At 41.3% G+C, this 27,026-nt stretch overlaps 1 protein-coding gene and 1 long non-coding RNA gene across 2 annotated transcripts; one reads left to right on the forward strand and one right to left on the reverse strand.

The window, feature by feature from the left end:
- Positions 1-15,089, reverse strand: LOC138804890 (uncharacterized). Its single transcript, XR_011365376.1, has 4 exons — positions 14,848-15,089; positions 11,657-11,740; positions 1,267-1,387; positions 1-109 (listed from the first exon to the last, which is right to left on the reverse strand). It is a non-coding gene; the product is annotated as an uncharacterized lncRNA (long non-coding RNA).
- On the forward strand, positions 7,135-24,564 carry LOC138804888 (glycine amidinotransferase, mitochondrial). The gene is made up of 9 exons (XM_069989403.1): positions 7,135-7,250; positions 8,893-9,111; positions 14,902-15,097; positions 16,425-16,615; positions 18,552-18,689; positions 18,838-19,002; positions 20,290-20,353; positions 21,536-21,652; positions 23,516-24,564. Exons 1-9 carry the CDS (start codon positions 7,182-7,184, stop codon positions 23,626-23,628), a joined length of 1,272 nt encoding a protein of 423 aa, XP_069845504.1. The 5' UTR covers positions 7,135-7,181; the 3' UTR covers positions 23,629-24,564.
- Positions 24,565-27,026: the final 2,462 nt, after the last annotated feature.

The raw sequence follows: 27,026 nt of genomic DNA on the forward strand, positions 1-27,026 counted from the left end.
TTGGAGTCTACTTCCTAACAAGCTCCTTGTTTATTCTGATGTGATTTGTGGATGCCACTTAGGAGACCTTGGAATGAACACCCGTGGCTCCCCTGTGACAGATACTGTACTGCAAGTAGAAAAGGTAAAGGTAAAACTACTTCACCCACTCTCATTAAACTATATGAAGTCTTTAACTATGAGAAGACATCACTTCCTTAATTTTGTCTTTTTTTTTTTTTTTTTTGCCAGTCGTGGCGCCTGAACTCTGGACCTAGGCTCTGTCCCTCAGTTCTTCACCTCAAGGCTAGTGCTCTACCACTTAAGTCACAACGCCACTTCTGGCTTTTTTTCTGCTTATGTGGTGCTAAGGAATCAAACCCAGGGCCTCATGCATGCAAGGCAAGCACTCTACCACTGGGCCACCTTCTGAGCTCCTCTTAATTTTGTCTTATGGGGTATTAAGCCATAGAAATTTGGATTGGAATAAACCTAAGAGATTATCTAATGAAACCATCATCCCTGTTATAAACTTCAGTGAAATTATGCTTATTTTTCCCAGAAAAATTAAATTGTGTATTCTGTTCACAAACATACAGGCATCTGATTCATCTTAGAAAGGCAGCCATAAAATGGAAGATTACATATTAAAAATATATTTTAAGGTTAAGAAAATTTTCTTTAGTTATCATTACACCTTATTGATATGAAAGTTGTGGTAGTCTCTAAAGAGTTTTGTTTTTGATGGTTGTGGGGTTCAAGCAAGCATTCTACTATTTAAGCCACACCCACAGTTCTTTTGACTTATTTTTCAGTAAGATCTTGTACTTTTTGCTTGTGCCAGCCTCAGACTTGAAAGTTCCTATATTCCCACCTACTCCTTCCACTGTTGGTAGAATTACTGATATATATAATTATATCTACTTTATATGTTGAGATGGGTCTCAGCATCTTCTTACCCTTATAGAGATTTTTCTCCTTTAAATTCATATTCCATAGCTCCCAGAAGCTGCTGCCTTATAATGCAAATTGAACTTTTAGTTTGTTAAACTAAAATTTCCTCAAATAAATGGGAGAAGACCAAAATCTCCCTTAAAAATAGTTCACTGCCTCCAAGTTGGTCTTAATGACTCACTTCCAAGGAATACTTGAAATGGAGGGGACCCACTAACTTTGCAGCAGAGAAACTCTGGCAAAAATTGTCATAACCAAGTGATCAGGGTCACTGTCACCAGTGATATGAAGTCATATGCCTCCCCATATAATGTGATAAAGCAGATAATTTACCTCTGTGATATGTTCTTTCCAAAAAGTCCATTGCACCAGTCTAATCCTGTCAATATAAGACAAACCCAACTTGAAGGACAAGCATAAAGTATGTGACTTGTAGTTCTTAACAGTCAATGTCCTGAAACACAGAAAGTAAAGTCAGCTTTCAGGTTGGCTAAATTATATTTTCCCTACTAAGTTAACATGGTGTGATACTCTCTGAGAACAGAAGGGCTCAGGTAAGACCTCACAACAAAATGTGGTATGGTACCCTAGATTAAATCCTGGAAGAGAGAAAAGCACTTTGATGGGAAATTGATAAGAGCCAAATACAAGTCTAGAGTTTCCTTAATAATAATTTTCAGTGCTGTTTCCTTAGTTTGGGAGAATGTACCAGTATCCTGTAAGATAGTAACATTGAGGGAGATATAGTTTGATGAGTACACAGAACTCTTTGTACTCTTTGTATCTCTTCTGCTAATCCTAACACTGTAATAGAAAATAAAACTCCCCACGAACTCTTGAAAGTTTAAAAGTATGGATAGGCCTTTTACAAGTTTGTTTATTTTACTTTTGGCTTCCACAAACTCAGAAGGAAGACCAGAGCAAAAGGCCAACTTGTGATCTCCCTCCACTTCTTGGGGGGTCTATAGCACCATTTTGCTAAGCTTGGCAGTTAAAGGTTTACAGATTTGAATTCTAAGAGTGTAAGATCAAAGTCCATTTACTTGCACTCATTTAACTCCTCCGTGTGTGTGTGTGTGTGTGTGTGTGTGAGTGTGTGTGTGTGTGTGTGTGTGTGTGTGTGTGTGTGTGTGTGTGCGTGCACAAGTCCTGGATCTTGAACTCAGGGCCTGAGCATTTGTCCTTTAGCTTTTTCACTCAAAGCTAGAAGTCTGCCAAATGAGACTTGCCTCCATTTCCAGTTTTTTGCTCATTAATGGAGATAAGTATCTCATAGACTTTTCTATCAAGGCTGGCTTTGACTCACCATCCTTAGATCTCAGTCTCCTGAGTTGCTAGGATTACAGGTGTGAGCCACCAGCCCCTGGTTTTCATCTAATTCTTGAAAAGAGAATTAAAGTAGGGATTCATATCAGCAGTGCTTGATGGATTGGGATGATTAATTTAACCTTCCTAGGCTTTAGTTATCCTGTCTGCAAAATGAGGACCCTTCTGTTACTAAAATTCTGTACATGATGTCTCTCCCAAATATTTTAAATATTGTTTTTAAAGTATCATAGGTGGAGAAAGAGAGCTTTCTCTTTTAGGATGTTGCCCAAGACAAGCAGGAGTATTAACAGGGTATAGAACACAGGCTCATGCTACTTCTCCATTTCCCCAGATCCAACCAGAAGTATGCCTTTGTTGGGAGTGCTACGTCTGGAAAAGCTCCTTGCCAGCAACAAGTGAGATAGACAAGAATGAGAAAGCAAGCAGAGGCTGCGCAAGCTGGGCACAGCGCACAACAGAGAGAGCCAGGCATAGGGCCTTCCCACGCTAATCTTCCCTCCTCCCCTGTCCAGTGTGGGCTTGAGGGGAACCAGCTGGCTGTGGGAGGTTTTCTCCCACAGCGTCTGCATTTTTCTTGGAGCAGAGCTGCAGGGAAAAATATTTGGGACAACAGGATTCTTTCTAAGCAGACACATGATCCATTGCTAGAAAAGAAAAGATAGCGTTTAGGTTTTGATTGTAAATGTAAGAATGTCTCATACAGAAAAGTGCACACAATACAGAAAACTGAAAAGAAGGTAAAGATTGCCTATTACATTTCTACCCAAAGATAGATAGTATTATTAACCTTTTGATGAATTTCTTTCCGTGACTTTATATGCATACACATGCAACATGATTGAGACTACTGTATGTATAATTTCATATCCTGTCCATTTTCTCTTAATTGCATAAGAATTATTCTGTGCTGGCTGGGAATGTGGCTTAGTGGTAGAGGGCTTACTTAGCATGCATGAAGCCCTGGGTTCAATTCCTCAGCACCACATAAACAAAAAAAAAGCCAGAAGTGGTGCTGTGGCTCAAGTGATAGTGGTAGAGTACTAGCCTTGAGGGAACAAAAGCTCAGGGACAGTGCCCAGGCCCTAGTTCAAGCCCCAGGCCAGACAAAAATAATTATCCCAGGTTATTTTTAATTCCTTATAAGCATGTTTCTTTTTAGCCACATGTCCCCTCCTATGCTGTAGTTTATTTAGTCTAGATCCAAATCCATTCACTTAAGAAATATTCATTAAGGGCTGGGAAGTTGGCTCAGTGGTAGAGCGCTTGCCTTGCATGCCTGAGGCCCTGGGTTTGATTCCTCAGCACCACATAAGCAAAAAGCCGGAAGTGGAGCTGTAGCTCAAGTGGTAGAGCGCTAGCCTTGAGCTGAAGAGCTGAGGGATAGCGCCCAGGCCTAGAGTTCAGGCCCCATAACTGGACCCCAAAAAAAAAAAAAGAAAAAGAAATATTCATTAAGAAAGTTGTATTCATTGGGGCTAGGAAGTTGGCTCAGTGGTAGAGTACTTGCCTTGCATGCCTGAGGCCCTGGGTTTGATTTCTCAGCACCACATAAGCAAAAAGAAAAAAGCTGGAAGTGGCACTGTGGCTTAAGTGGTAGAGTGCTAGCCTTGAGCTGAAGAGCTGAGGACAGCGCCCAGGCCCAGAGTTCAGGCCCCACGACTGGACCCCCCCCCCCATAAACAAAACAAAACAAAACAAAACAAGAAAGTTGTATTCACTCGAGTCAAATGCTGTATGTGTTGTAACTTCCTTAACCGTTCTCTAATGGTTGGTCATGCAACCTATTCATTTAATAACATTTAACAGAAATCTAGATAGGAAGCAAAAATAAAAAATCAGCTTGAAGAAAACCATTGAAAAGATACTAGGATGGGAGTTTGGGCTGTGAGCACTACATGAAGGAGAAATTCTTGCCATCTTTGACATTGCAGATATTTCCCACAAAACCCACGATAGTTTATGATCAAGGCATCTTGACATTATATAATGTAATGATGGTGAGTGACTAACTTCCTTATCATTTCTGGATTTGGACAATGTGCTTTCTTGACTTTTGGGTGCTGTCTAGATCTGGCCATCACTCTTAGCTAGTTTGACCAGTGCTATTGGCTGTTGGGTTAAGAAAGTGAAATGCCAGATTAAGAACATGAGACAGCTTTTTCAGCAAAGTGTAGAACTATGTTAGCACCTACCAAAAGTCTTAATGTGAGCCAGAAGTGGAGTGAATATGTGGTTTATTTTTAGAACCCATGGATCAAAGCCTTTTGGAATATCCTTCCTGATGCCCTCCTTTCTTTCACTACAATGCAGAGCAAACAGCTAAACCTATGGTAACATATCTTTTCTTGTTTCTGTAGTTTTCAGCAGAGTCTAAGCCATTCCTCAGGTTTTGTACAATGTTTTGGTCTTTATCTCCTCAGCATTCAGCTGTAGCTGACCTACTTAAATTCAGTTCATCAAAGACTCATTACTGTGCAATCTTTATGGGTACAGGGTTACCCTAAGAAGGACATTTTGCTCCTGAAACAAACACTTATGTGATAAATTTTTGTTCACCAGTGGTTTGTTTGTTTGTTTTGATTTTTATCTCAGGATACATACCTTGTCATTTCTTGGTTGGAACCATAGAGACTTGGGCATATCCTCTAAGTAACTGTGATTATGGAGAAATTAAAAAGCAAAATCTTCCCTATTCTTTGTTTATCCTCCCTTATACTAACCACACTATGCTAATGATGCCTTTAAATTAATCTACAAGGGTATACTACTGTTGGATTTGAACATGCACAATCATTAAGTCGAGACCACTAAAATCCTAGTTGGGGCGATCAAAGTTATTGGTATTATTTATTGCCAATAGGGGAGGGGAATGGAGGGGATGAGGAGGGGTTTCCCACTCTATTCCACCTCTGAAGAAGGTAGCAACTGAAGACCAGGTCACTACTGAGGGTTGCTATCCAATGTTTTCAGAGGTGGCCCATTATTACACAATCAAGTGTGATTTTTGAAGAAGAGAGAAAGAGAAGGGAAAAAAGGTTGGGAAGGTGCTCTGATTTGCTTTCATAACAGTAGGACTGGTTTGGGTAGGTCCACACATTTCCTGCTGAATTCCAAGAATTAAGGGTATGGCTCTATGCCTATAATAAGAGCTTTTCTTTGTGTAAAACCTAATTATACCCTAGCTTTATGTTTTACCACACACTCCTATTTCTTTCATCTGCAAAACTGAAATAGTGTCTTTAATCGGTAACAGATGGATGGCCTCAGATCTGAGACAGAAAATGGTCCAGGGCAAAGTCAAGTATTTTGAGTAATTACCATCCTTTAAAATTTCTTCGCTGAGGATCATGCCTCTAACCACCCTAAGTATACCATGAGAATCAGACCCTCGAGCTGGCTGCATTTTGCTGTTGGGAAATAGATACTTTTTTTAAATTTTGCTAAAGTTCAAAGATTTCCCACAGCCTTCACTAGAAATATGAACCTTCATTAGAAAGGTCAAAGGATCCTCTTCCAAAATATACAGCATCTTTGTATCAGCAAAGGTATGAACCTAGACTTATAGGCTCCCTTCATTTGGGGCCTTCCTATTATACAGTAGTGACATATTGCCCCAGATTCATGTCATTCTTAGCACATACCAGGTTCTGCGTTGTGCAATTTCTCTTTTTGGTCCCTGGACAACTCCATGTGCCAGGAACAATAAATGCAATTGCTCCTTCTCACTTTGCAAATAAGAAGGCAGCAATAACTCAAGAAGACTCAGTCATTTCTTTTCGTCATGCTATCCTGCTCAGCTGGTGCCTTCCCTTAACGAATGCTGAGAAAACAAGTCGGAAACACCAGAATTTAAAATATAACTCACTGAAAACGAACAGTTGCACATTTATGTAAGTATAAAGATGAAAAACTCCATGGTGGTTGCATGTCTACAATCCCAGAACTTGAGGCTGAGGCAGGAGGATCAATGGTGAAGCAGACTCAAAGAAGAGAAGAGAAGAGGAGAGGAGAGGAGAGGAGAGAAAAGAAGAGAAGGAAGAGAGAGAAAAAAAGAGAAAGAAAGTAAAGAGGAAGAAAGAGGGAGGGAAGGAGTAAGGGAGGGAGAAGGGAAGAAAGAGAGAAGGAGGGGGAGGGAGGGAGAGAAGAGGGAGGGAAAGAAGAATCTAAAGTGTTAGATCGAATTCTCTAACTTTGCTTTTACACATCCGAATTCACGAAGACTGGAGTGCCAGGGATTACTTTTCTAACAAAAGCACCCTAATCACGTTGAAACAGACATTTCTGTAGACTGCCTTATTTCTGACTCTGTTTTCTGGGTTTCTCCTCAGAGGCTCACAGCCAAAGGCCATTTGACATGGCAAGTGTTCCCGCGTGGCCCCTGGGGAGCAGGCGACCCGAGTGCCTGGCTTAGCCCCCTCCTGTCTCAACCCTTGAATCTAATCGTGAGACCGTCTGGTCTGCAGACCGTTCCATCCGCCGCCAGGGGCGGATTCACAGCAACGTGGGGATTTCAACCCAAGGCTCCATTCGCTCTCGGCACATGCAGGTTCCCAAATCGGTATTTAGAAGGATGTGAGCAGACGGCACGAACGGTACTTGGTCCAATGTCACATCTTCCTCCCCGGAGACCCCAGGGGGCAGCCCGAGACTGGGAGACAGTGACCCGGCCTGGGGTCCCAACCCCTGTTCCTGACAGCCAATGGGCCCCGGGGGCGCGGGGGGCGGGGCCCTGCCGGTGGGCGGGACAGCACCCCCCACCGAGGGTACATAAGGAAAGTGGTGGGCGGGGCCCGGCGTCGCGCTCCGCTCCGGCCCAGCAGCAGCAGCAGCAGCAGCAGCAGCAGCAGCAGCAGCAGCAGCCGCAGCAGCGCGGGGAGAACCGGGGACAGTTCCGCTGGCGGAGCAGCCGGGCCGGGACGATGCTGAGGGTGCGGTGCCTGCGCGGGGGGAGCCGCGGCGCCGAAGCGGTGCACTACATCGGGTCTCGGGTGCGTGATCTCCTCCGCCACACACGCGCGCGCACACACGCACACGCAGATCGAGCCTGGCGGAGACCCAGCCAGAGCTTCATGCGGGACGCGTCCCCGTCCGGTCCCCCCCCCCCCCCAGGAAGCTCAGCCTCAGGAGGCTTCCTTCGCTCGCTACCAGGAACTTGGAGCTCCCCCCGCACCCCCCCCGCACCTCCCCGGGGCTCCGAGCTTCCCGCCCCCCGCCCCTGGGCCGGGAGGTGGGGAACCACCAGGGATCCTGGGGGGAGGCGCTGCTGGGGCTCGGTGATTTGCACCGGGTGAAGAGTTGAGGAGCTGGCGGGGCGGATGGATGGGGAGCAGGCCGGGGCGGGGGGGTGTGGCTGGGGCCCGGGGCCGCCCAGGTGGAGTGAGTTCCTCCAGACTTCCCGCGCTGCCCGGCGCTCCCTCTTTCCCCCTCGGGCTGTCGGTACTTGGCGGCTGACCCTCCACCCTCCCCGGCCCCCCGACAGGAATAGCTCCCGGCGGTTTGGCTCCCCAGCAACTGGTTGTGGAACAGCTGTCGCCCTCCCTCCTGCTTTGGTCTCCACCCTGTGACTCTCCTGCCCACCCCCCACCCCCACCCCACTCCTTTTTGTCGGTCCTGGGGCTTGAACTCAGGGCCTGGGCGCTGTCCCTGAGCCTCTCCGGGTTCAAGGCGAGCGTTCTAGCGCGCACAGCACCACGTCCCGCTTTGCGGGGTGGTTTATTGGAGATAAGGGTCTCAAGGGCTTTCCTGCCCCGGGCTGGCTTCGAACCCCGTGATCCTCAGATCTCAGCCTCCTGAGTAGCTAGGGTGACAGGCGTGAGCCACTGGCTCCTCCTGACCTCTTTTAACAGGATTTTTTTTTTTTGGGGGGGGGCGCAGGAGGGTAGGAATGTTACCAGTGGTTGGGGAACTCTTTCTGCTGTAGATCTTACATGCCCTGGTTTGGGGTTTGGGTTTTTAAGTTTAAATGTGTGCCTGGGTCAATCGTTGTTTTAGGTAAGGAACTGGGTCATCTGTAAGAAGGTGCAGCTGACAGTTGGTCAGCCTCAGAACCCAAGTGCCAAAGAATGTGAAGTGGATGGAGGGGGAACAAATGGCTTAATGCTGATTATTCTGAAAGATAAGGCCCTGAATATGTTTCCACATTGTTATCTGCAGGGGAAAGGACGGTGGTTGTAGATTCTGAAAGGGAAAGGAGGCTCTCTCCACCAGCTGGTGGTGGCTGGGAGTGTTGGGACAATTACCTGGAAGGAGAGACCATGGTCTGTGGAAGAGTTCAAGAGTCACTGGAAGCCAGTCTGCTGCGATATTCATGGAAGAGTGTGGCAGCTAGGGACAAAACCTTCAAAGCTTTTTTTTTCTTTAAGTTTTAGTGATTAGCCCAAGAGATAAAAGAAATTCTGCACACAAAGGCGGAAGTAAAAAAGAAATCACCCATAATGCTTTTATACCCATGTACTATTAACATCTTGGTTTTCTAACCCTTAAAGGATTTGAAATATTTGCATTACACTGTGGTCTTGGTTGTTTTTTGTTTTGTCTTGTTTTGTACCATTTTGCCCCATATCCATTTCTTCTTACCCCCGTGGATGGGACTGAGCTACACAGTAATCTTTTCATTATTGTCCTTCAAAGCTTGGACGAACCTTAACAGGATGGGTGCAGCGAACTTTCCAGAGCACCCAGGCAGCTCCAGCTTCCTCCCAGAATTCCTGTGCAGCTGACGACAAGGCCACTGACCCTCTGCCCAAAGACTGCCCTGTCTCCTCCTACAACGAATGGGACCCCTTAGAGGAAGTGATAGTGGGCAGAGCCGAAAATGCCTGTGTACCACCATTCACCGTGGAGGTGAAGGTAAAGCAAGGGTGTACCTGTGTCTAGAGGCGGGTCCTGTCCTCCTTCTAGCATATTGGCTTCTACCACCTTCCTTCTCTGAAAACTGCCCTCACTTTAGCAGGGGTTAATTTTACTTACTATCTCTGTGGTATTTGACATTATCTACATATATCCCTTCCCTCTTCAAACCCCACTTGGATTCTGTGAGATCCTACCTGACTCATCAGGTTAGTTTATTCCCTGTTTTCAAACTCAAATTTGATCATGTTACTCACTGTGATCCCATCATCCCCTCTGCTTTGCCAAGGCCTCCATAGATGTGAATAAAGTCCTCATTGTATTCATGATTCTGCATAAGCTATCTCTTATATCTTCATTTTTCCAGGAACATTCCCCCACCCACATTTTAATATTGATATTAGAGATATATAAGTATGGCAGGTTAGTAGTTTCTCATTCCTGTTTAAGTTGTTCTCTCTACTAAATTTCCAGCCTGATTTTCACCAGACTTTGTCAGACAAACATATAAGCAGCCAAGAAACCCTAACAAGCTCCATGCCTTCGTTCTCATGTGTTTCTCCCACCTGTTTTCCTGAACCCCCTTATATATAGTTTAAGCCTAGCCCTACTTAGTTCCAAAGCATTCCCAAAGCTTCCCTAAAAACAACTAACATCTCCCTCTAAAAAGAAGAAGAATTTCTAGTATTCTTTATCTGTATAGTATTCTGTATCCAGTATACAATCCTAATGGCCAGGACTCCTATGGACTTCTAGTCATACAGTATGTCACATAAGGGACCTTTCCATATTGAAGACAAAGCCTACAGCCCATTGTTAATAGGTTACAAATGAATTATCAATATATGTACGTTCTTTATGAGTATCTGCACTTCATTTGAATGCAGAGGATATAAGTTCTGTAGAAGCATTATTACCATCATTCAAAGAATTGTCTACCGTGTAACACAATTCTATAGGTTTCAAAACCAAAGAACTACCAGGTGATGGTGGCTCATGCCTGTAATCCTAGCTACTCGGAAGGCTGAGATTGAGGATTGCAATTTGAAGCCAGCTTGGGACAGGAAAGCCTGTGAGACTCCTATCTCCAATAAACTACCAAAATGCCAGAAATGAAGCTGTGGCATAAGTGGTAGAGTGCTAGCATTGAGCACCCAGGCCTAGTTCAAGACCCCAGGACAGGCACCAAAAAAAAAAAAAAAGAACTTCCTATCTATTTTGAGAAATATGTTGCCTACATAGATACAAGCAACCAACTGAAAGGCAGTTCAAATGCAAGGAGAGCTAAGAATAGAGCAGTGACCAAGTGTGGATAGTTAAGGAAATCTGGAAGAAAATGATTCTTACGACTTGGACAACAGGATAATATAGAAAACTTATAAGTAATTATTCTGAAACCAACCTTTGAGTCTCATATTTGAAATTTGATGAACAGATTAATTTACTGCCATCCCCATCTTTTTTTTTTTTTCTGTCGTTCATGGGGCTTGAACTCTGGGCCTGGACACTGTCCCTCAGCTCTTCAGCTCAAGGCAAGCACTCTACCACTTGAGCCACAGCACCACTGCTAGTTTTCTGGTGGTTTATTGGAGATAAGAGTTTCACAGACTTTCCTGCCCAGGTTAGCTTTGAACTGCAATCCTCAGATCTCAGCCTCCTGAGTACCTAGGATTACAGGTGTGAGCCACCAGTACCCAGATCATCCCCATCTTTTTTTTTTTTTTGTAAGTCCTGGGGCTTGGGTGCTGTCCTTGTGCTCTTCAGCTCAAGACGAGCACTCTACTGCTTGAGCCACAGCGCCACTTCAGGTTTTCTAGTGATTTATTGGAGATAAGTCTCTCAGACTTTCCTGCCCCGGCTGGCTTTGAACCGAGATACTCAGATCTCAGCCTCCTGAGTAGCTATGATTACAGGCGTGAGCCACTGGCACTGGGCCCATCCCATCTTTTAAAAAGGCTTTTTTTTTTTTTTTTTTCCGTACTGGGGTATGAACTCAGAACCTCATATTTTGTTCTGCGGGCATTCTGCTGAGCCATGCCTCCTGCCCTTTTCCACAGTGGTGATATTTGAGATAGGGTCTTGTTTCCTTCCCAGATGGGCACTCGAATGGTGATCCACTCATGTTACACTGCATGTCATAGCTAGCATGACAAGCATGTGCTACCTCACCCAGCTTCTCCCATTGAGATGGAGCCTTCCTGCTTTTTCTGCCTCAGGTCTGGACTGGAACCACAATCTTCCTCTATCTCAGCCTCCCACAAAACTAGGATTACAGGCATGTACTACTGTACTGAGTTATGACTTGAGAAGAGGTCTCACAAACTTTTCTGCTCAGTCTGGCCTTGACCCACAATCCTCCCATTCTCACTCTCCCAAATAGCTAGAATTACAGAACAAACCATTGTTTTTTTGTTTTGTTTTGGGTTGTTTTTTTTTTAAAGAAGTCAACTCATCTCCTAGCCATTCTGAATGATTTTAAAGTTAAAATTCAAGCAACAGTGTATCATTGTTACTTATCTTTAAAATGATCGATTTTTTTCCATACCATGTGGTCTTCAGAAATCAAATTTCTCAGATGGTATTTTGAGTTGTCGCTTGACTTATGACTTGACTTTGCAGCTTCATGGGCCTGTAGAAAGTAGAATATCAGGGGCTAGGAAGGTGGCTCAGTGGTAGAGTGCTTGCCTTGCATGCAGGAGGCCCTGGGTTCAATTCCTCAGCACCACTTAAGCAGAAAAAGCCAGAAGTGGTGCTGTGGCTCAAGTGGTAGACTTGACCTGAAGAGCTCAGGGACAGCACCTAGGCCCAGAGTGCAGGCCCCATGACTAACTATTTAAAAAAAAAAGTAGTACATCATGCTTAAGTTAGGAGATGGGAACTGAATTAGGTATTTGATAAAAATCTGATAGCTAGTCTAGATTTACCAGCTATTTGACCTTGTACAGAAATTTTACAAACTTCTAGGCCCCAGTAAAGTGGAGAAACTGAGAAGTTTGGTAAATTCAGAGGCTTTCTAAGTACTTAACAAGATTAAATTTGGAGGTTAAAAAAAAGCATATATGTTGAGTATTTGCAAGAAAAAAGCTAAAATTTAATGGATCCATTTTGTCAGTTACATTATAAAGGAACATTGGGGAGCCAGGTGTCAGTGGCTCACGCAGGTAATCTTAGCTACTTAGGGGGCTAAGACTACTACCTTCAATTAGCCACCAAAAAAATAGAAATGAAGTTGTGGCTTAAGTGATATTCACCACTAGCCTTGATCACAAAAGCTCAAGGATAGCACCCAGGCCCTGAGTTCAAGCCCCGGGATTTGCATTTTTTAAAAAAAGTATATTGGGGTATAATGGCTGTAGAAACACTGGCAATTTGTTGGAAGATATGAGCATGAGAGAAATTCAGATTTTTATGCTCAAGGCTAGTGCTAGACTACTTGAGCCACAGTGCCACTTCCGGTTTTTTTTTCTGAGTGGTTATTGGAGATAAGAGTCTCACAGGGACTTCCCTGTCTGAGCTGGCTTTGAACCACATCCTCAGATCTCAGCTTCCTGAGTAGCTAGGATTACAGGCGTGAGCCACCAGCACCCGGCTATGGGAGCACAATTTTATTTTATTTTGTTTTTTTGGTCATGGGGCTTGAACTCTAGGCCTGGGTGCTGTCCCTCAGCTTTTCAGATCAAGGCAAGCATTCTATCACTTGAGCCACAGCACCACTTCCCGTTTTCTGGTGGTTAATTGGAGATAAGAGTCTCATGGACTTTCCTGCCTGGGCTGGCTTTGAACCTCCATCCTCAGATCTCTTGAGTAGCTTGTTTACAGGCATGAACCACCAGCGCCTGGCAGAAGCACAATTTTTAAAAGCTAACTGGCCTTTTATTTTTAAAACATCCTTGCTTTTGGTTTTGCTTTAATCTGTTAAAAAATAATAAAGCCCATTATAAAGAATCTTTCTATAAAAATTAAGCTTAAGGGTTAATAAAATACAAAGTAATTGCTAGATAAATAAGTAATGTTTCTATATTGATTTTTATTAGCTTTCCAAAAACAGATAAAAATTCATTTGGTGAACCACATAGAGGATTTTAGGCTCTAGAGGACTGTAAAGTTCCCAGGAATGCAATAACATCACTGCAACATATTAATAAAAACATCATATGCTCAACAAGTGTTCATTATCTTGCAGATACTTGGTAAATGATTGCTAACTCATTTAGCAAGGTTATAAAGGAAGTATAATCAATTTCTAACTATCTTTTGGAAAATATAATTTGCCCTGATCATTTGGACTTTGTCCAACCTTTGACAAATTATAACTCACACTTGTTCAAATAGCTTTTTTTCTCCAAGGAAAGTTTATTTAACATATACCAAGGCAAACTTTACACAAATAGTCACACAGGACACTTTGGAACTAGCCTGGTAAGACAATACAACTGTGTGACTGCTATAATTCAGTGTCCAGTTTTCAAAGGCTTCTTGTCCCTCAGCGGATTGTAGGAGATGTGCCTGGCATGTGAAGGAGGAAGTGGTGAATGGATGAGTACTACCAAGATGTGTCCAAAAGGAATATAAAGTCACTATTATCCTCCCTTTCTAGTTGCTGCTGCAGAAATCGCTAGGGCTGGAACACTTGAGTGCTTCATTTGTTTTGTTTTGTCTTTTGAAAGAGTGATCTAGCCTTTAAAATATTAGAATGTTTAATACTGATAAAATATTTTTTGGGTCAGAAACTAGGTCTGCCATAGATCTTCAAAAGTAAGTAAATGAGTTAATGATTCTGAACAGGGGTCAGCAAGGATTCAGGTTTGTGGAACATGGATCTATGTGGCAAATATTCAACTCTGCTCTGCCACTGCTATGTAAAAGTAGCCATAAGGCAATGTGGAAACAAATGAGCATGCCTGTGTTCCCATGAAACTAGTCACAAAAAGGTACTGAGCCAGATTTAGCCTGTAAACCTTAGTTTACTAATCGCCCCCTCCTTTTTTTTGGCATATAACTTCCGAGAATTTTCCACAAGCTAAGTTTTTCTTCAGCTACTAAATTACTGTGAATTCATTTTCTTCTATGACCAAAGAGCCTGAAGTGACATGATAGCATATAGAATCTGGAAAGTAAAGAAGTATAGGTGGTATGAGTACTACAGGGAATTTGACAGGAAAGTAAGGACAAAGCTTGACTTGAATGTTTCCAGGTGCAAACTCTCTCTAGTGAACAGGAAAGTCAATAATGGGTTTCTGAGAAAAGCAAAGGTTTTGTTTTTAAGAGAAACTATGTCTCTAATCTTAACAGGGGCAATATACTTTCCTTTGTCACAAAATATCTTGGGGTGCTGTTTTCCAGACAGAATTCTGGGGTGCATTGATAGCCTTTTTTTTCCAGTTAGTATAGGGTATTTTTATTCTCTATATTGTGTGGGTTTTTTTCTCATGCTGAATTCCACTGAGACTTTCTAACAGGAGTGCCTGTGTCCTGTTTTGTCTGTGAATCATGGCCAAGAGGATTCCAAGCCTGTCTGGAGACAGACATGCTATTAGTGGTTGGGCATGAGATCTGAGACAGAAGGATCAGAAAGGCCTTAAAATATTAAGATAATTTAGAGTTCTTCTTTCAGCACATATTGAATGTTTGTCTAGAGAGCCAGAGTGTGCTGCTAGGGATCAACAATGAACAAAACATGGTTCTAGTCTCAATTCCATTATGTTATACAAAGAGTTGCACCAGCTATGAACTTACCTTAAGTTGTCTGTTTCTTCTGTAATTATTTCATTGACTTTCTTCTGCTTCTAGGCCAACACATATGAAAAGTACTGGCCATTTTATCAGAAGTATGGGGGGAATTCTTTTCCCAAAGATCATTTGAGAAAGGCTGTGGCTGAAATTGAAGAAATGTGCAATATTTTAAAAATGGAAGGAGTGACAGTGAGAAGACCTGACCCCATCGACTGGTCCCTGAAGTATAAAACTCCAGATTTTGAATCTACAGGTAAGTGCTTCCAGAAAGCTAATGTAGCCAAGCACTAGGTAGCACACTCCTGCAATCCTAGCTACTCAAGAGTCTGAGATCTAAGGATTGTGATTCAAAGCTAGCCCCAGCAGAGATTCTTATCTCCAATAAATTACTCAGAAAAAGCTAGATGTGCACTGTGGCTCAAGTGGTAGAGCTCTAGCCTTGAGCAAAAAGAGGCTCAGAGACACTACCCAGACCCTGAGTTCAAGCCCCAGACTGACAAAAAGAAAAAAAGAAAAGAAAGAAAGCTAATCTGTAAGTGACTTGACTTTCTCTTTCTTAAACATGTAGGGAGAAAGCTCTCAGAAAGCCTTCATTGTAACTTTGGTAGAAAGAAGCAGTCTTTCATAACATCATGATAATCTCTCTACATAACAGCAATGAATTTCATCTAGTTTCCCTTAAGAACAGAAATTTAAAGAAATATAAACATTACCATTTTCTTTTTTTTTCTTTTTTTTGGTCTGGTCGTGGGGCCTAAACTCTGGGCCTGGGCACTGTCCCTCAGCTCTTCAGCTCAAGGTTAGCACACTACCACTTGAGCCATAGCACCACTTCCGGCTTTTTTTTCCTGCTTATGTGGTGCTGAGGAATTGAACCCAGGGCCTCATGCATGCAAGGCAAGCGCTCTACCACTGAGCCACCTTCTCAGCCCCCACCATTTTCTTTTTAACTAACACTGTTACACAGCTAGTTGTGTGCTTTAGTTCTATAACTTATAGTTACAGAATTATCCTTTATTTTGTGATATTGGTAGTCTTGAAGAATTTTATTTATACAAGAAAGTAACCTACAAATGGAGCAAGCTTGTGGTTGAGGATCTCTTTGAACAGCCAGTTTTTTGCCTTTTTTCCCCCTTTTCCTCTTTTGCTTGTCTTCCTCACCCTTGTACAGAACTTTGTTAGAAAGTATTAATTGAATAAAGTAATGGGCTTCATTATATGTCCATATATGTGTAATGTCTCCAAACATATTCAGCATATCTATGTCCTTTTCCCCTTCTATAGCTCTAATAAATCCCCCTTTTATGTTTTTTCCCCTTAAATTCCACATTTGAGAGAAAACTGCTCACTTAACACAAAGATCTCCAGTTTCATCCATTTTCCTGCAAACAACAAAATTTCATTCTTCTTTAGGGTGGGCTAAAACTCCATTGTGTATACATATTATTCTACATATATATATATATATACATATTAGTAATTATTTTTACCTAAGAGTTAGAACACATTATACATACTGTTCTATTTTGGAAATGTGTTGTATAGAGATGGTTGTGGAATTTTTCCTTTTGGTCTGACAGGTTTATACAGTGCGATGCCACGAGACATCCTGATGGTTGTGGGAAATGAGATTATTGAGGCTCCCATGGCATGGCGTGCACGCTTCTTTGAGTACCGTGCGTACAGATCAATTATCAAAGACTACTTCCATCGTGGCGCCAAGTGGACAACAGCTCCTAAACCTACAATGGCTGATGAGCTCTATGATCAGGTTAAGTCTCTAATTATAGGCTAGCTTATTAATAATTTCTAAATAATCGACCAAGAGTAAGAAATTCTCTGATCCTGTTTAAATATTGAACATACCAGAAAGTGAGAGCATCACCTACTTTAAAAAAAAAAAGTGAAGCCGGGCGCTGGTGGCTCACGCCTGTAATCCTAGCTATTCAGGAGGCTGAGATCTGAGGATTGCCGTTCAAAGCCAGCCCGGGCAGGGAGACCGTGAGACTCCTATCTCCAATAAACCACCAGAAAACCGGAAGTGGCACTGTAGCTCAAGTGGTAGAGCGCTCGCCTTGAGCTGAAGAGCTGAGGGACAGCGCCCAAGCCCAGAGTTCAAGCCCTACGACCGACAAAAAAAAAAAAAAAAAAAAAGTGATTGTGGTACAATGAAAACAAGAGTAAGTGATCTTGTGATAACTGTTAGTAGTAATTATAGCTAACATTTATTTGTTGCTTACCTTGTACTGAATCCTGGGCTTAGCTATTTCTTTGCATTGTCAATCATGTTTTGTTCTTTAGAACAATCCTAAGAGAGAGAGGAGTTATCATTTCATTACAGGGAGAAGTTCTCCTGGGGTACTCTTTTATTTGTAGAAGTCAGAAAAGTCCCTAGGCTTAAGTCCTCTTCTAGAAAAAGAACCTGACCTACTGGCAGATTCACAGTAAAACCAGACAGTTATCCCTCCTTATCTACAAACATCCGTAGGTTCAACCAACTTCAAACAAACATCTTAAAAATACTGTCTATACTGAACACGTACAGACTTTCTTTTTGTCATTATTCCCTAAACAACAGAGCAGCCTATCTTTTACATGCATTTAAATTGTTAGGTAGTATAAGTAATCTAGAGATGATTTAAAGGAAGATATGAATAGATTATATGCAAATGCTCTATCATTTTATATGAACACCCATGGTTTTTGGGATCTGTCAGGGGTTCTGGAACCATTCCCCCCTGCAGACAAAATAGGTGATTTTATGTTCCTTATTAAATCATTTACTATTTGATTACTTGCAGAAAAAAATTAAATCAAAATTTTTTTCTAAGGGTTTAAAGACAGAATTAATGAATTAATTCTACCACATCCAAATTTAGCAAGGAAGCATGGTATTTCATTTATGGTATCAGTTAGGCTTAGGTCCAAATTCCTTTTCTAAAAGAACAGAATTACGTCATCTGGTTGGCTGTCAGTATTATAGATAGTTACATGGATGTATGCATGGGTCATAAAATATTTTCAGAGTAGGAAGTGGAGCTATGGCTCAAGCGGTAGAGAGCTTGCCTTGAGCTGAAGAGTACAGTGAGAGCGCCCAGGCCCAGAGTTCAAGCCCCACGACTGACCAAAAAAAAAAAAAGATATAAAATATTTTCAGAGTCAGAGTCAATTACTACCCTGTACCACTTGTTTCTAAGTATCAGAAGATTTCTTTTCTTTTCTTTTCTTTTTTTTTTTTTTTTTTTTTTTTTGGTCATGGGGCTTGAACTCTGGGCCTGGGCACTGTCCCTCAGCTCTTCAGCTCAATACAAGTACTCTACCACTTGAGCCACAGCGCCACTTCCAGTTTTCTGAGTGGTTTGCTGCAGAGAAGAGTCTCACAGACTTTTCCTGCCCGGGCTGGCTTTGAACTGTGATCTTCAGATCTCAGCCTCCTGAGCAGCTAGGATTACAGGTGTGAGCCACCAGTGCCTGGTGTATCAGAAGATTTCTGTAATGCCTAGTTTTTTTTTGTTGAGGTGGTGGTGGTAATTGTTTGTTGTTTTGATTTATCAAAACCTTTCTCCTATGCATGCTTTAGTCTAGAACTGTATAGGTATTTGGGGAAATGATGATACAGAGCTAATCTTTTTTTTTTAATGTATATCCTGTTAACAAACGTCTCATGAAACTAATGTATTATGTGTGTTCATTCTTCTTCCAATTAGGATTATCCTATCCATTCTGTGGAAGACAGACACAAATTGGCTGCTCAGGGAAAATTTGTGACGACTGAGTTTGAGCCATGCTTTGATGCTGCTGACTTCATTCGAGCTGGAAGAGATATTTTTGCACAGAGAAGCCAGGTTGATAAAGACTGGCTCTGAAATTTCACACTAAATTATTTTTATTTCCTTTATTTCTATAGTAAAATATTTCAGTCCTATATATTTTTAGTTTCCTAAACCTAGAACTAAATCTTTATAAATTACATTGTCTTCCTTTTATTTTCAGGTTACAAATTACCTGGGCATTGAGTGGATGCGTAGGCATCTTGCTCCAGATTACAGAGTACATATCGTCTCCTTTAAGGACCCCAACCCAATGCATATTGATGCCACCTTCAACATCATCGGGCCTGGTCTTGTGCTTTCCAACCCTGATCGACCTTGCCACCAGGTAAGAGCTCTTAGGACACTGAAAAAGCAATAGAGTCTAGCAACTTTACATACTTCCAAGGCTCCAAGTGACAAATTTGGCATTAATCAACAGCATTTTTATTTTTTTTTATTTTTTATTTGTCGGCCGTGAGGCTTGAACTCAGGGCTTGGGCGCTATCCCTCAGCTCTTCAGCTAAAGGCAAGCACTCTACCACCTGAGCCACAGTGCCGCTTCCCGTTTTCTAGTGGTTTATTGGAGATAAGAGTCTCACGGACTTTCCTGCCTGGGCTGGCTTTGAACTGTGATCCTCAGATCTCAGCCTCCTGAGTAGTTAGGATTACAGGCATGTGCCACCAGCGCCCAGCTTAATCAACAGCATTATGGTCAGACATTATATCACTTATGGCATGTTTAAGATGTCTACTCAGAAATACACATTTCTGCTGGGTGCCAGTGGCTCACGCCTGTAATCCTAGCTACTCAGGAGGCTGAGATCTGAGGATTCCTAGGATTGGCAAGGGGAAAAAAAGAGTATATAATTTGCAATATCAGTTTTTACTTGGTGTGAACTTGGTGTGACTTTTACATGGTGTGACAGTTCATTTCTGTCCCTTATTTCCAGATCTGGTGGCCAAGTTTATTATTCACTAAATTTTAATATATTTAATTAATATACAAGTGGGTTATGTGGTATGGACATTGAGATGGCTGACTTATAGCTAACTGATGACAATATGGTTCTTTGAAAACATATGTCTAACATTTATATTTCTTCTGCAGCCACAAAATGATTGACTATGAAGTTGATGGATTTGATGTAGTCATATTTTTGTTTTCATATAATTAGTTAAACATTTTCATTTTCTTTAACAAAGGTGTTCTTAAGGAAAGTACGTTTGGAATTTTAAAACTTTGAAACCAGAGAAAAGCTTTAATATTACTTGTACTTTGTAATTTTAATATGGAGTTTCTCTGTACATTTTAAACTAATATTTGAACAAAATCATACAAATATTTAACAAATTACAAATTTAACAAATTCCCTATGTGGGCAGTTGAGATGATACCTTACCAAAAAGTATTATTAATGACAGGAATTCTGGGCAGGGTCATGTACAGCTGTAATCCCAGTTACTAGGAGGCTAAGGGAGAAGAATTTTGAAATCAAGGTTAATTAGGCTATTATGATAAGATTCTGTCTTTAAAAAAAAAAGAAAGAAAAGAGGGGAAATAAGGCTATCAGAGACTAAGAATAAGAATAAGAAGTAGACATTTAAGCCTTTTGGGGTTATTTTGGTCTTACAGATTGATCTTTTCAAGAAAGCTGGATGGACCATAGTTACTCCACCAATACCGGTCATCCCAGATGGTATGTCTGCTTATATTTATTTGTTTGTTTGTTTGTTTGTTTGTCGGTCATGGGGCTTGAACTCTGAGCCTGGGTGCTATCCCTCAGTTCTTCAGCTCAAGGTGAGTGCTCTACCACTTGAGTCACAGCGCCACTTCTGGTTTTCTGAATGGTTTATTGGAGATTGTCTCATGGAGTTTCCTGCCTGGGCTGGCTTTGAACCGAGTTCCTCAGATCTCAGTCTCTTGAGTAGCTAGGATTACAGGTGTGAGCCACTGAAGCCTGGCAATCTGCTTATATTTATACTATAACGAAGTAAATACTTCAGTGACCAAGGATCCTTCATCTATATAGAGCTGCCCAAATTTTAGCAATATGGAGAATTTAGCTGGGTGCCAGTGGCTCACACCTGTAATCCTAGCTACTCAGGAGGCTGAGATCTGAGGATCATGGTTCAAAGCCAGGAAAGTCTGTGAGACTCTTATCTCCAATTAACTATTAGAAAACTGAAAGTGACACGTGGTTCAAGTGGTAGAACACTAGCCTTGAGCTGAAGAGCTCAGGGAGAGTGCCCAGGCCCAGAGTTCAAGCTCCCTGACCAACAAATTTTTTTTAATTTAAAAAATTAAATACATATATATATAATGAGAGTGAGGGAAAGGGAGAGAGAAATAATTTAGTGACTGTATTTTCCTAAAATGTAGTAAAGGGGTGGCTGTGAATATGAGAATAAGGCTGGGTCTTGTGTTTGCAACGTTTCCTGCCATAGAAAATAGAAGTGAGGGCTGGGAAGGTGGCTCAGTGGTAGAGTGCTCGCCTTGCATGCTTGAGGCCTTGGGTTCGATTCTTCAGCACCACATAAGCAAAAAGAAAAAAGCCGGAAGTGGCACTGTGGCTCAAGTGGTAGAGCACTAGCCTTGAGCTGAATTGCTGAGGGACAGTGCCCAAGCCCAGAGTTCAGGCCCCACGCCTGGACCCAAAAAAAAAAAAAGAGAGTTCACATCCAGCCTAGGTGACAAAGAATTGATAAATAAATGACTAAAACATCCTAGGCTACACAGGGTTGATAAATGAATGAATGAAGTTTTTCACAAAGGAAGTGCACCAGGGAAAGAATTAAGCTTTAATATCTTTCACCTATAAATTATTGGCTCTAAGCAAAATTGGCACCAGACATGTTTGAGCAGTTGTTGCTATTTTCAGATCACCCACTCTGGATGTCATCCAAATGGCTTTCCATGAATGTCTTAATGCTAGATGAAAAACGTGTTATGGTGGATGCCAATGAAGTCCCAATCCAAAAGATGTTTGAGAAGCTGGGTATGTAGAATAAATGCAGCTTTTGTCAAATGTGAGTGTTGAATAAGAGACTGAAATTGAAAGTCACGTGTATGGTTTATCAAATTTAATTTCTGTTCCTCTTAGAGGTACTTAACTAATACTTTGTAAGTGGCCAGTATTTTGACTTTGTTTTCAACAAGAAGTTGGAGCTTGGAGGGACAACAGCAGTGGTATTCACTAGACACTACAATGAAAATGAACCATACATGTCATGGGTGGAAATGAGAGGGAAAATCTGGGAAAAAGCAAAGGAAGGGGTGACACTGTCCAAAAAGAAACATACTCATGGCCAGGTGCTGGTGGCTCATGCCTGGAATCCTCGCTACTCAGGAGGCTGAGATCTGAGGACTGCAGTTTAAAACCAGCCCAGGCAGGAAAGTCAGTGAGACTCTTATTTCCAATTGACCACCACAGAAGTGGGGCTGTGGCTCAAGTGGTAGAGCACTAGCCTTGAGCTAAAGAGCTCAGGGACAGCATCCAGACCCAGAGTACAAGCCCCACAACCTACCAAAAAAAAAAAAGTACTCATTATCTGACTTATGTAACTGTAATCCCTCTGCACATGACCTTTATAATAACAAATTTTAAAAAAGAAGAAGTTGAAGCTTGTCAGGCACTGATGGCTCACACCTATAATACTAGCTACTCATCAGGCTGAGATCTGAAGATACTGGCTCAAAGCTAGACTGGGCAGGAAACTCTGTGAGACTTTCATCTCCAATTAAGCACCAATTAAGCTGGAAGTGAAGCTGTGGCTGAAGTGGTAGAGAGCTATCCTTGATCACAAAAGCTCAGGGACAGTACCCAGGCCCTGAGTTTAAGCCCCAGGCCTGGCACAAAAAAAAAGTTGGATCTATATCTGAAGCCACTGGAATTCTCCCTTAGTGATAAGTTTATCAGTTTTCTATGACTACTAGTTGCCTGATCCATCTATGGAATTATTTCTTTGCATATACATTGGTGAGTCCTTCCTCAAATAAGAAATTATTAAGACTTAAAAGTAAATGCATGTATTAAAAGGCTTATGAGAGTACAACTAGACAGAACAATGCAGACAGACATCATCTTTTTAAAGTACTACTTTAACTAATACAATTGCCTCTTTCCCTAAGTACTTCTAGTTAAATAGACCTGTACATTCTAGACTTATTGTGGTACCAGATTAAACTAGTTCTCCAACTAGCTTTGACACATGTAACCAGCTTTGATACTAAACTACCGATTTTGGTCCATTGTTTCCTTAAGATGTCCTGGCAAAGTTAATCTGTATCAGATAAAAATCCCCTTAGATGTTACTATGTAAAGCCAATGTTCAAGTTGGCTAAATTATACTTTCCCTACTAAATTAACAGGGTAAAATTAGAAATACTCTGACAAAATCTAATTGTAAAACAAGACCTTAGCATTATAATATTTTTTTTGGTCGTGGGTCTTGAATTCTAGGCCTGGGTGCTTTTCAGCTCAAAGCTAGCACTCTACCACTTGAGCCACAGTGCCACTTAAAACAAGTATCTTGAAATTTTAGTGCTTGATTATTTTTTAATGTGTGGTGGGCAAATCTACTTATCTAGTCTGTTGGCTTGTGAATAGTCAGTAGAACAAAATTTTAGGGTCTCTGTTAACTTTCATGTGAAGATTTTACATTAGCAGTGAGATAGATTAAATGAAAATGGAACTGTTGAAAAAAAGAAGAAGAAAGCTAAACATACAGGGTTGAGCTATCTTGAAAGGTTAGAACTACAGGCTAACTACAGGATTCCATGAAATCTTCAGGCTTATTCTCTTTGGGAGAGAAACTGTATGTTAGCCTACCTAAATGATCTTGTCTCTCTTTCTATCCAGGCATCAGTACCATTAAGGTTAACATTCGTAACGCCAATTCCCTGGGAGGAGGCTTCCATTGCTGGACCTGCGATGTCCGCCGCCGAGGTGCCCTTCAGTCCTACTTTGACTGAGTAGGCCTGGTGGGGCTTGAGACATGGCCTCAGAAATACCTGAAGAAGCTTAGGGGCAAGGTTCATTCTCCCACTTTAAAAACTGCATGAATTGTAGTGCTTTAAACAATCATATCCTTAACAGGGGTCTCAAGCCTGGTTTACTTTTATTACTTTTCTTTGACATAAGGAAAATAACTTCTACTACGTTTTCCTTTCTTCTAAAGTTAGTTACTACTTGTCTTCAAGTATAAAAATTGGGCGAATGTGTACCAAGACAAAACTTAGTCACTTGGATAACTTGGCCACTAATATTTAACCATCTACCTCTGTTTTTTTAATTTTCTTTCCAAAAGGCAGCTTGAAATGTTGGTCCTAATCTTAATCTTTTTTTCCTTTTTGATAGACTCATGAATGTTTGTATGACTTCTTTTTTTTTCTAAATGAGAGAAAGACTTGGAAAGGTACAGATCCTAAATAGAGCCAAACAACTCTCTTTTTCTGAAGAAGAATTTGGGAAGTTCTTAATTTTTTGTTTTTAAAACAATAACCTAGACTATGCAAACATTAAAGTGGATTTTCCATGAATATTAACATTCTCATCTCAGCAGTTATGATATGTGCTACTAAAACCCATGTCATACAACTTACCTCATTTCAAGTGAAGTATTTTTATCTTGATCTTTTCCTCTTTCCAAAATTTTTCACAACTATTTAGTATACTAGGAGATAGCTATCAATTCCCACCCCTGAATTTTAATGCTCAATATCTAATAGGTACATTGCATCTTTAGCAATCTAAGATCTGTTTACATATGTGCAAATTATTTAAAGCATAGATTTAAAAGCATTTTTTAAAGCTAATGGTGGTAAAAAAAAAACCTATATGCAATGTGAAGTAATTTTAATGTTGGATACTATACATGTATTTTTATTCTAATAAACTTTTGTGCTTCAGATTGGATTTTATTACAGTTCCTTGACATCAGTCTAATTATTCTAGTATAAGTAAATTGCAGAATGTAGCTCTTATGACAGAACTCTAATTCTCTGAAATAATCAAGAATATTCATCCCAAATTTGGAACTAACATTTGTATTCAGAAATGTTTGTTTAGGACTGGGAATGTGGCTTAGTGGAAGAGTGCTTCCCTAGCATTCATGAAGTCCTGGGTTCGATTCCTTGGTACCACATAAACAGAAAAAAACAGAAGTGATGCGTAGCTCAAGTGGTAGAGTACTAGCCTTGAGCAAAAGAAGCTCAGGGACAGTGTCTAGGCCCTGTGTCCAAGCCCCAGGACTGGCAGAAAAAAAAAAAAAAGGAAAGAAATGTTTATTTAACAAACTCAGACTTTAGTTTATTAAAATTTTTAAAAATAACTGAATATCTATCTGAGACTAATCCTGGATCTCAGAAAAGTGAAAGAAATCTAAGTTCTGGAGTTATTGAAAGCTTTACTCATGGAAACTCTGCATAAAGTGTGTACTTTGAAGATTCACAGGTTTGAACCACAGCATCACTTCCAGTTTTCTAGTGGTTTATTGGAGGTAAGAGTCTCCTGAAGCCGGGTGCAGGTGGCTCATGCCTGTAATCCTAGCTACTCAGGAGGCTGAGATCTGAGGATTGCGGTTCAAAGCCAGCCTGGGCAGGAAAGTCCATGAGACTCTTATCTCCAATAAACCTCTAGAAAACCGAAAGTGGTGCTGTGGCTTAAGCGGTACAGCGCTCACCTTGAGCTGAAGAGCACACGGACAGCACCCAGGCACAGAGTTCAAGCCCCACAACTGACCAAAAAAAAAAAAAGTCTCAGGGACTTTCCTGCCAGGGCTGGCTTTGAACTGTGATAGGATTACAGGTGTGAACCACCAGTGCCTGGCCAAAGCAATCCCTTATCCACAGTTCAGACCTTTTCAAAAATGATAACATGATCACTTTTCATTTGAGAGTGACCACTTTCTTATAAAATCCTATAATAAAAAATGTATAGCCTAGTGACGGTGGCTCATGCTTGTAATCCTAGCTACTCAGGAGGCTGAGTTCTGAGGATCATGGTTCAAAGCCAAAATCCTCATGAGACTCTTATCTCCAGTAACAACTCAAAAATCAGAACTAGCACTGTGGCTCAAGTGGTAGAACTCTATCCTTGAGCACAAAGAGGTTCAGGGATAGCACCCAGGCCCTGAGTCCAAGCCCTATTGACAAAAAAAAAATGTACATATAGGATCCATACATTTGTACTAACCAGTTGGATTCAAAGAGATAGTCATATCATCCATTACATGCCTGTAATCTCAGAACTAGGAAGGTGAAGAATTTGAGGTCAACCTAAGCTGCATAGCAAGATCCTATCTCAAAAGAAAAAAAATCTAGCAGGAACTTTCTCATAATTCTGAACTGATTAAAAGCATCCTTGGGGAATTGGTGGAAATGAGGGGCCAATAACAACTATAGCAGGTAAATCACCCTGGAGAGGATCCATACTCAAAGGATCAAAGGATCGACTTGTTTATTAATACAATGAACTTCTCCCATGGAAACTCCCAGTAATATGCTCCTGTATGTAACATTTATACTTTAGAACTGAGTTTCTTTGGGGATTGTCCTCCACATTAAACATTTTTCTGATACGACCCACTACAGTCATGTACTGGGGTTATGGGGACTATCTCATAAACATCTAATAGCAGAGCTGTGTAATTGAGAGAAATGTTCGGCACTTTTTTAGTTCAAAGATCTAGAGGTCACCACTGAGCAGTAGCTGTGGACTTTTGCCAGGAATTCCAGTTGGCATGAGTGTAGCTGGCTAACATTTCTAACTTCATCTCCTCATTGTGATCACAGGCTACAGCCTTTTGCAGTTCTAAGTTTTGTTACAGCTCCTCTAACAAATATAGCTTTCTCTGGATAGTTTCTCTTTTTTCTCCTTCTTTTGTTGGTACTAGGGTTTGAACTCAAAGAGTCTTCTACTTGCCAGATATGTGCACTGCCACTCAAGACATTCTCAGCTCTTTTCTGACTATTATGGATTTGGGCTAACAGTAATCCTAAAAGAAGGATACAATTTCTTCCAAAGCCAAATGGATCCACTAGGTGTTGAAACCCTAATTTAGTGTAAGAGGTTGGAAGCAACAGCCACTCAGTTCTACTTGCCTAAAGTATGTCAAGTGTTGCTCTAGCTCATGTAGGCCTTCAAATTTTCAGAATGTGTGAGGCTCCAAATTTTTTTAATTAGTCATACTGAATTATCTGATTTATGATCTTGGTATGGCACTTTTAGAGGTTTTTTTTATTTTTATATTTTGCCAGTCCTGGGTCTTGGACTCAGGGCCTGGGCAATGTCCCTGCACTTTTTTTGTTCAAGGCTGGCACTCTACCACTTGAGCTACAGCATCACTTCTGGCTTTTTCTGTTTATGTGGT

This window comes from Dipodomys merriami, unplaced genomic scaffold (assembly GCF_024711535.1).
Source record: "Dipodomys merriami isolate MVZ:Mamm:240054 unplaced genomic scaffold, mDipMer1.0.p SCAF_379, whole genome shotgun sequence".
NCBI classification, from domain to species: domain Eukaryota; kingdom Metazoa; phylum Chordata; class Mammalia; order Rodentia; family Heteromyidae; genus Dipodomys; species Dipodomys merriami.

Excerpts from the sequence above, each read along its gene's own strand:
- LOC138804888 (XM_069989403.1), top strand. The coding sequence starts at position 7,182 with ATGCTGAGGGTGCGGTGCCTGCGCGGGGGGAGCCGCGGCGCCGAAGCG. Across the intron at positions 7,251-8,892 it reads TGCACTACATCGGGTCTCGG|CTTGGACGAACCTTAACAGG; the intron begins GTGCGTGATCTC and ends TGTCCTTCAAAG. Across the intron at positions 9,112-14,901 it reads CATTCACCGTGGAGGTGAAG|GCCAACACATATGAAAAGTA; the intron begins GTAAAGCAAGGG and ends TTCTGCTTCTAG.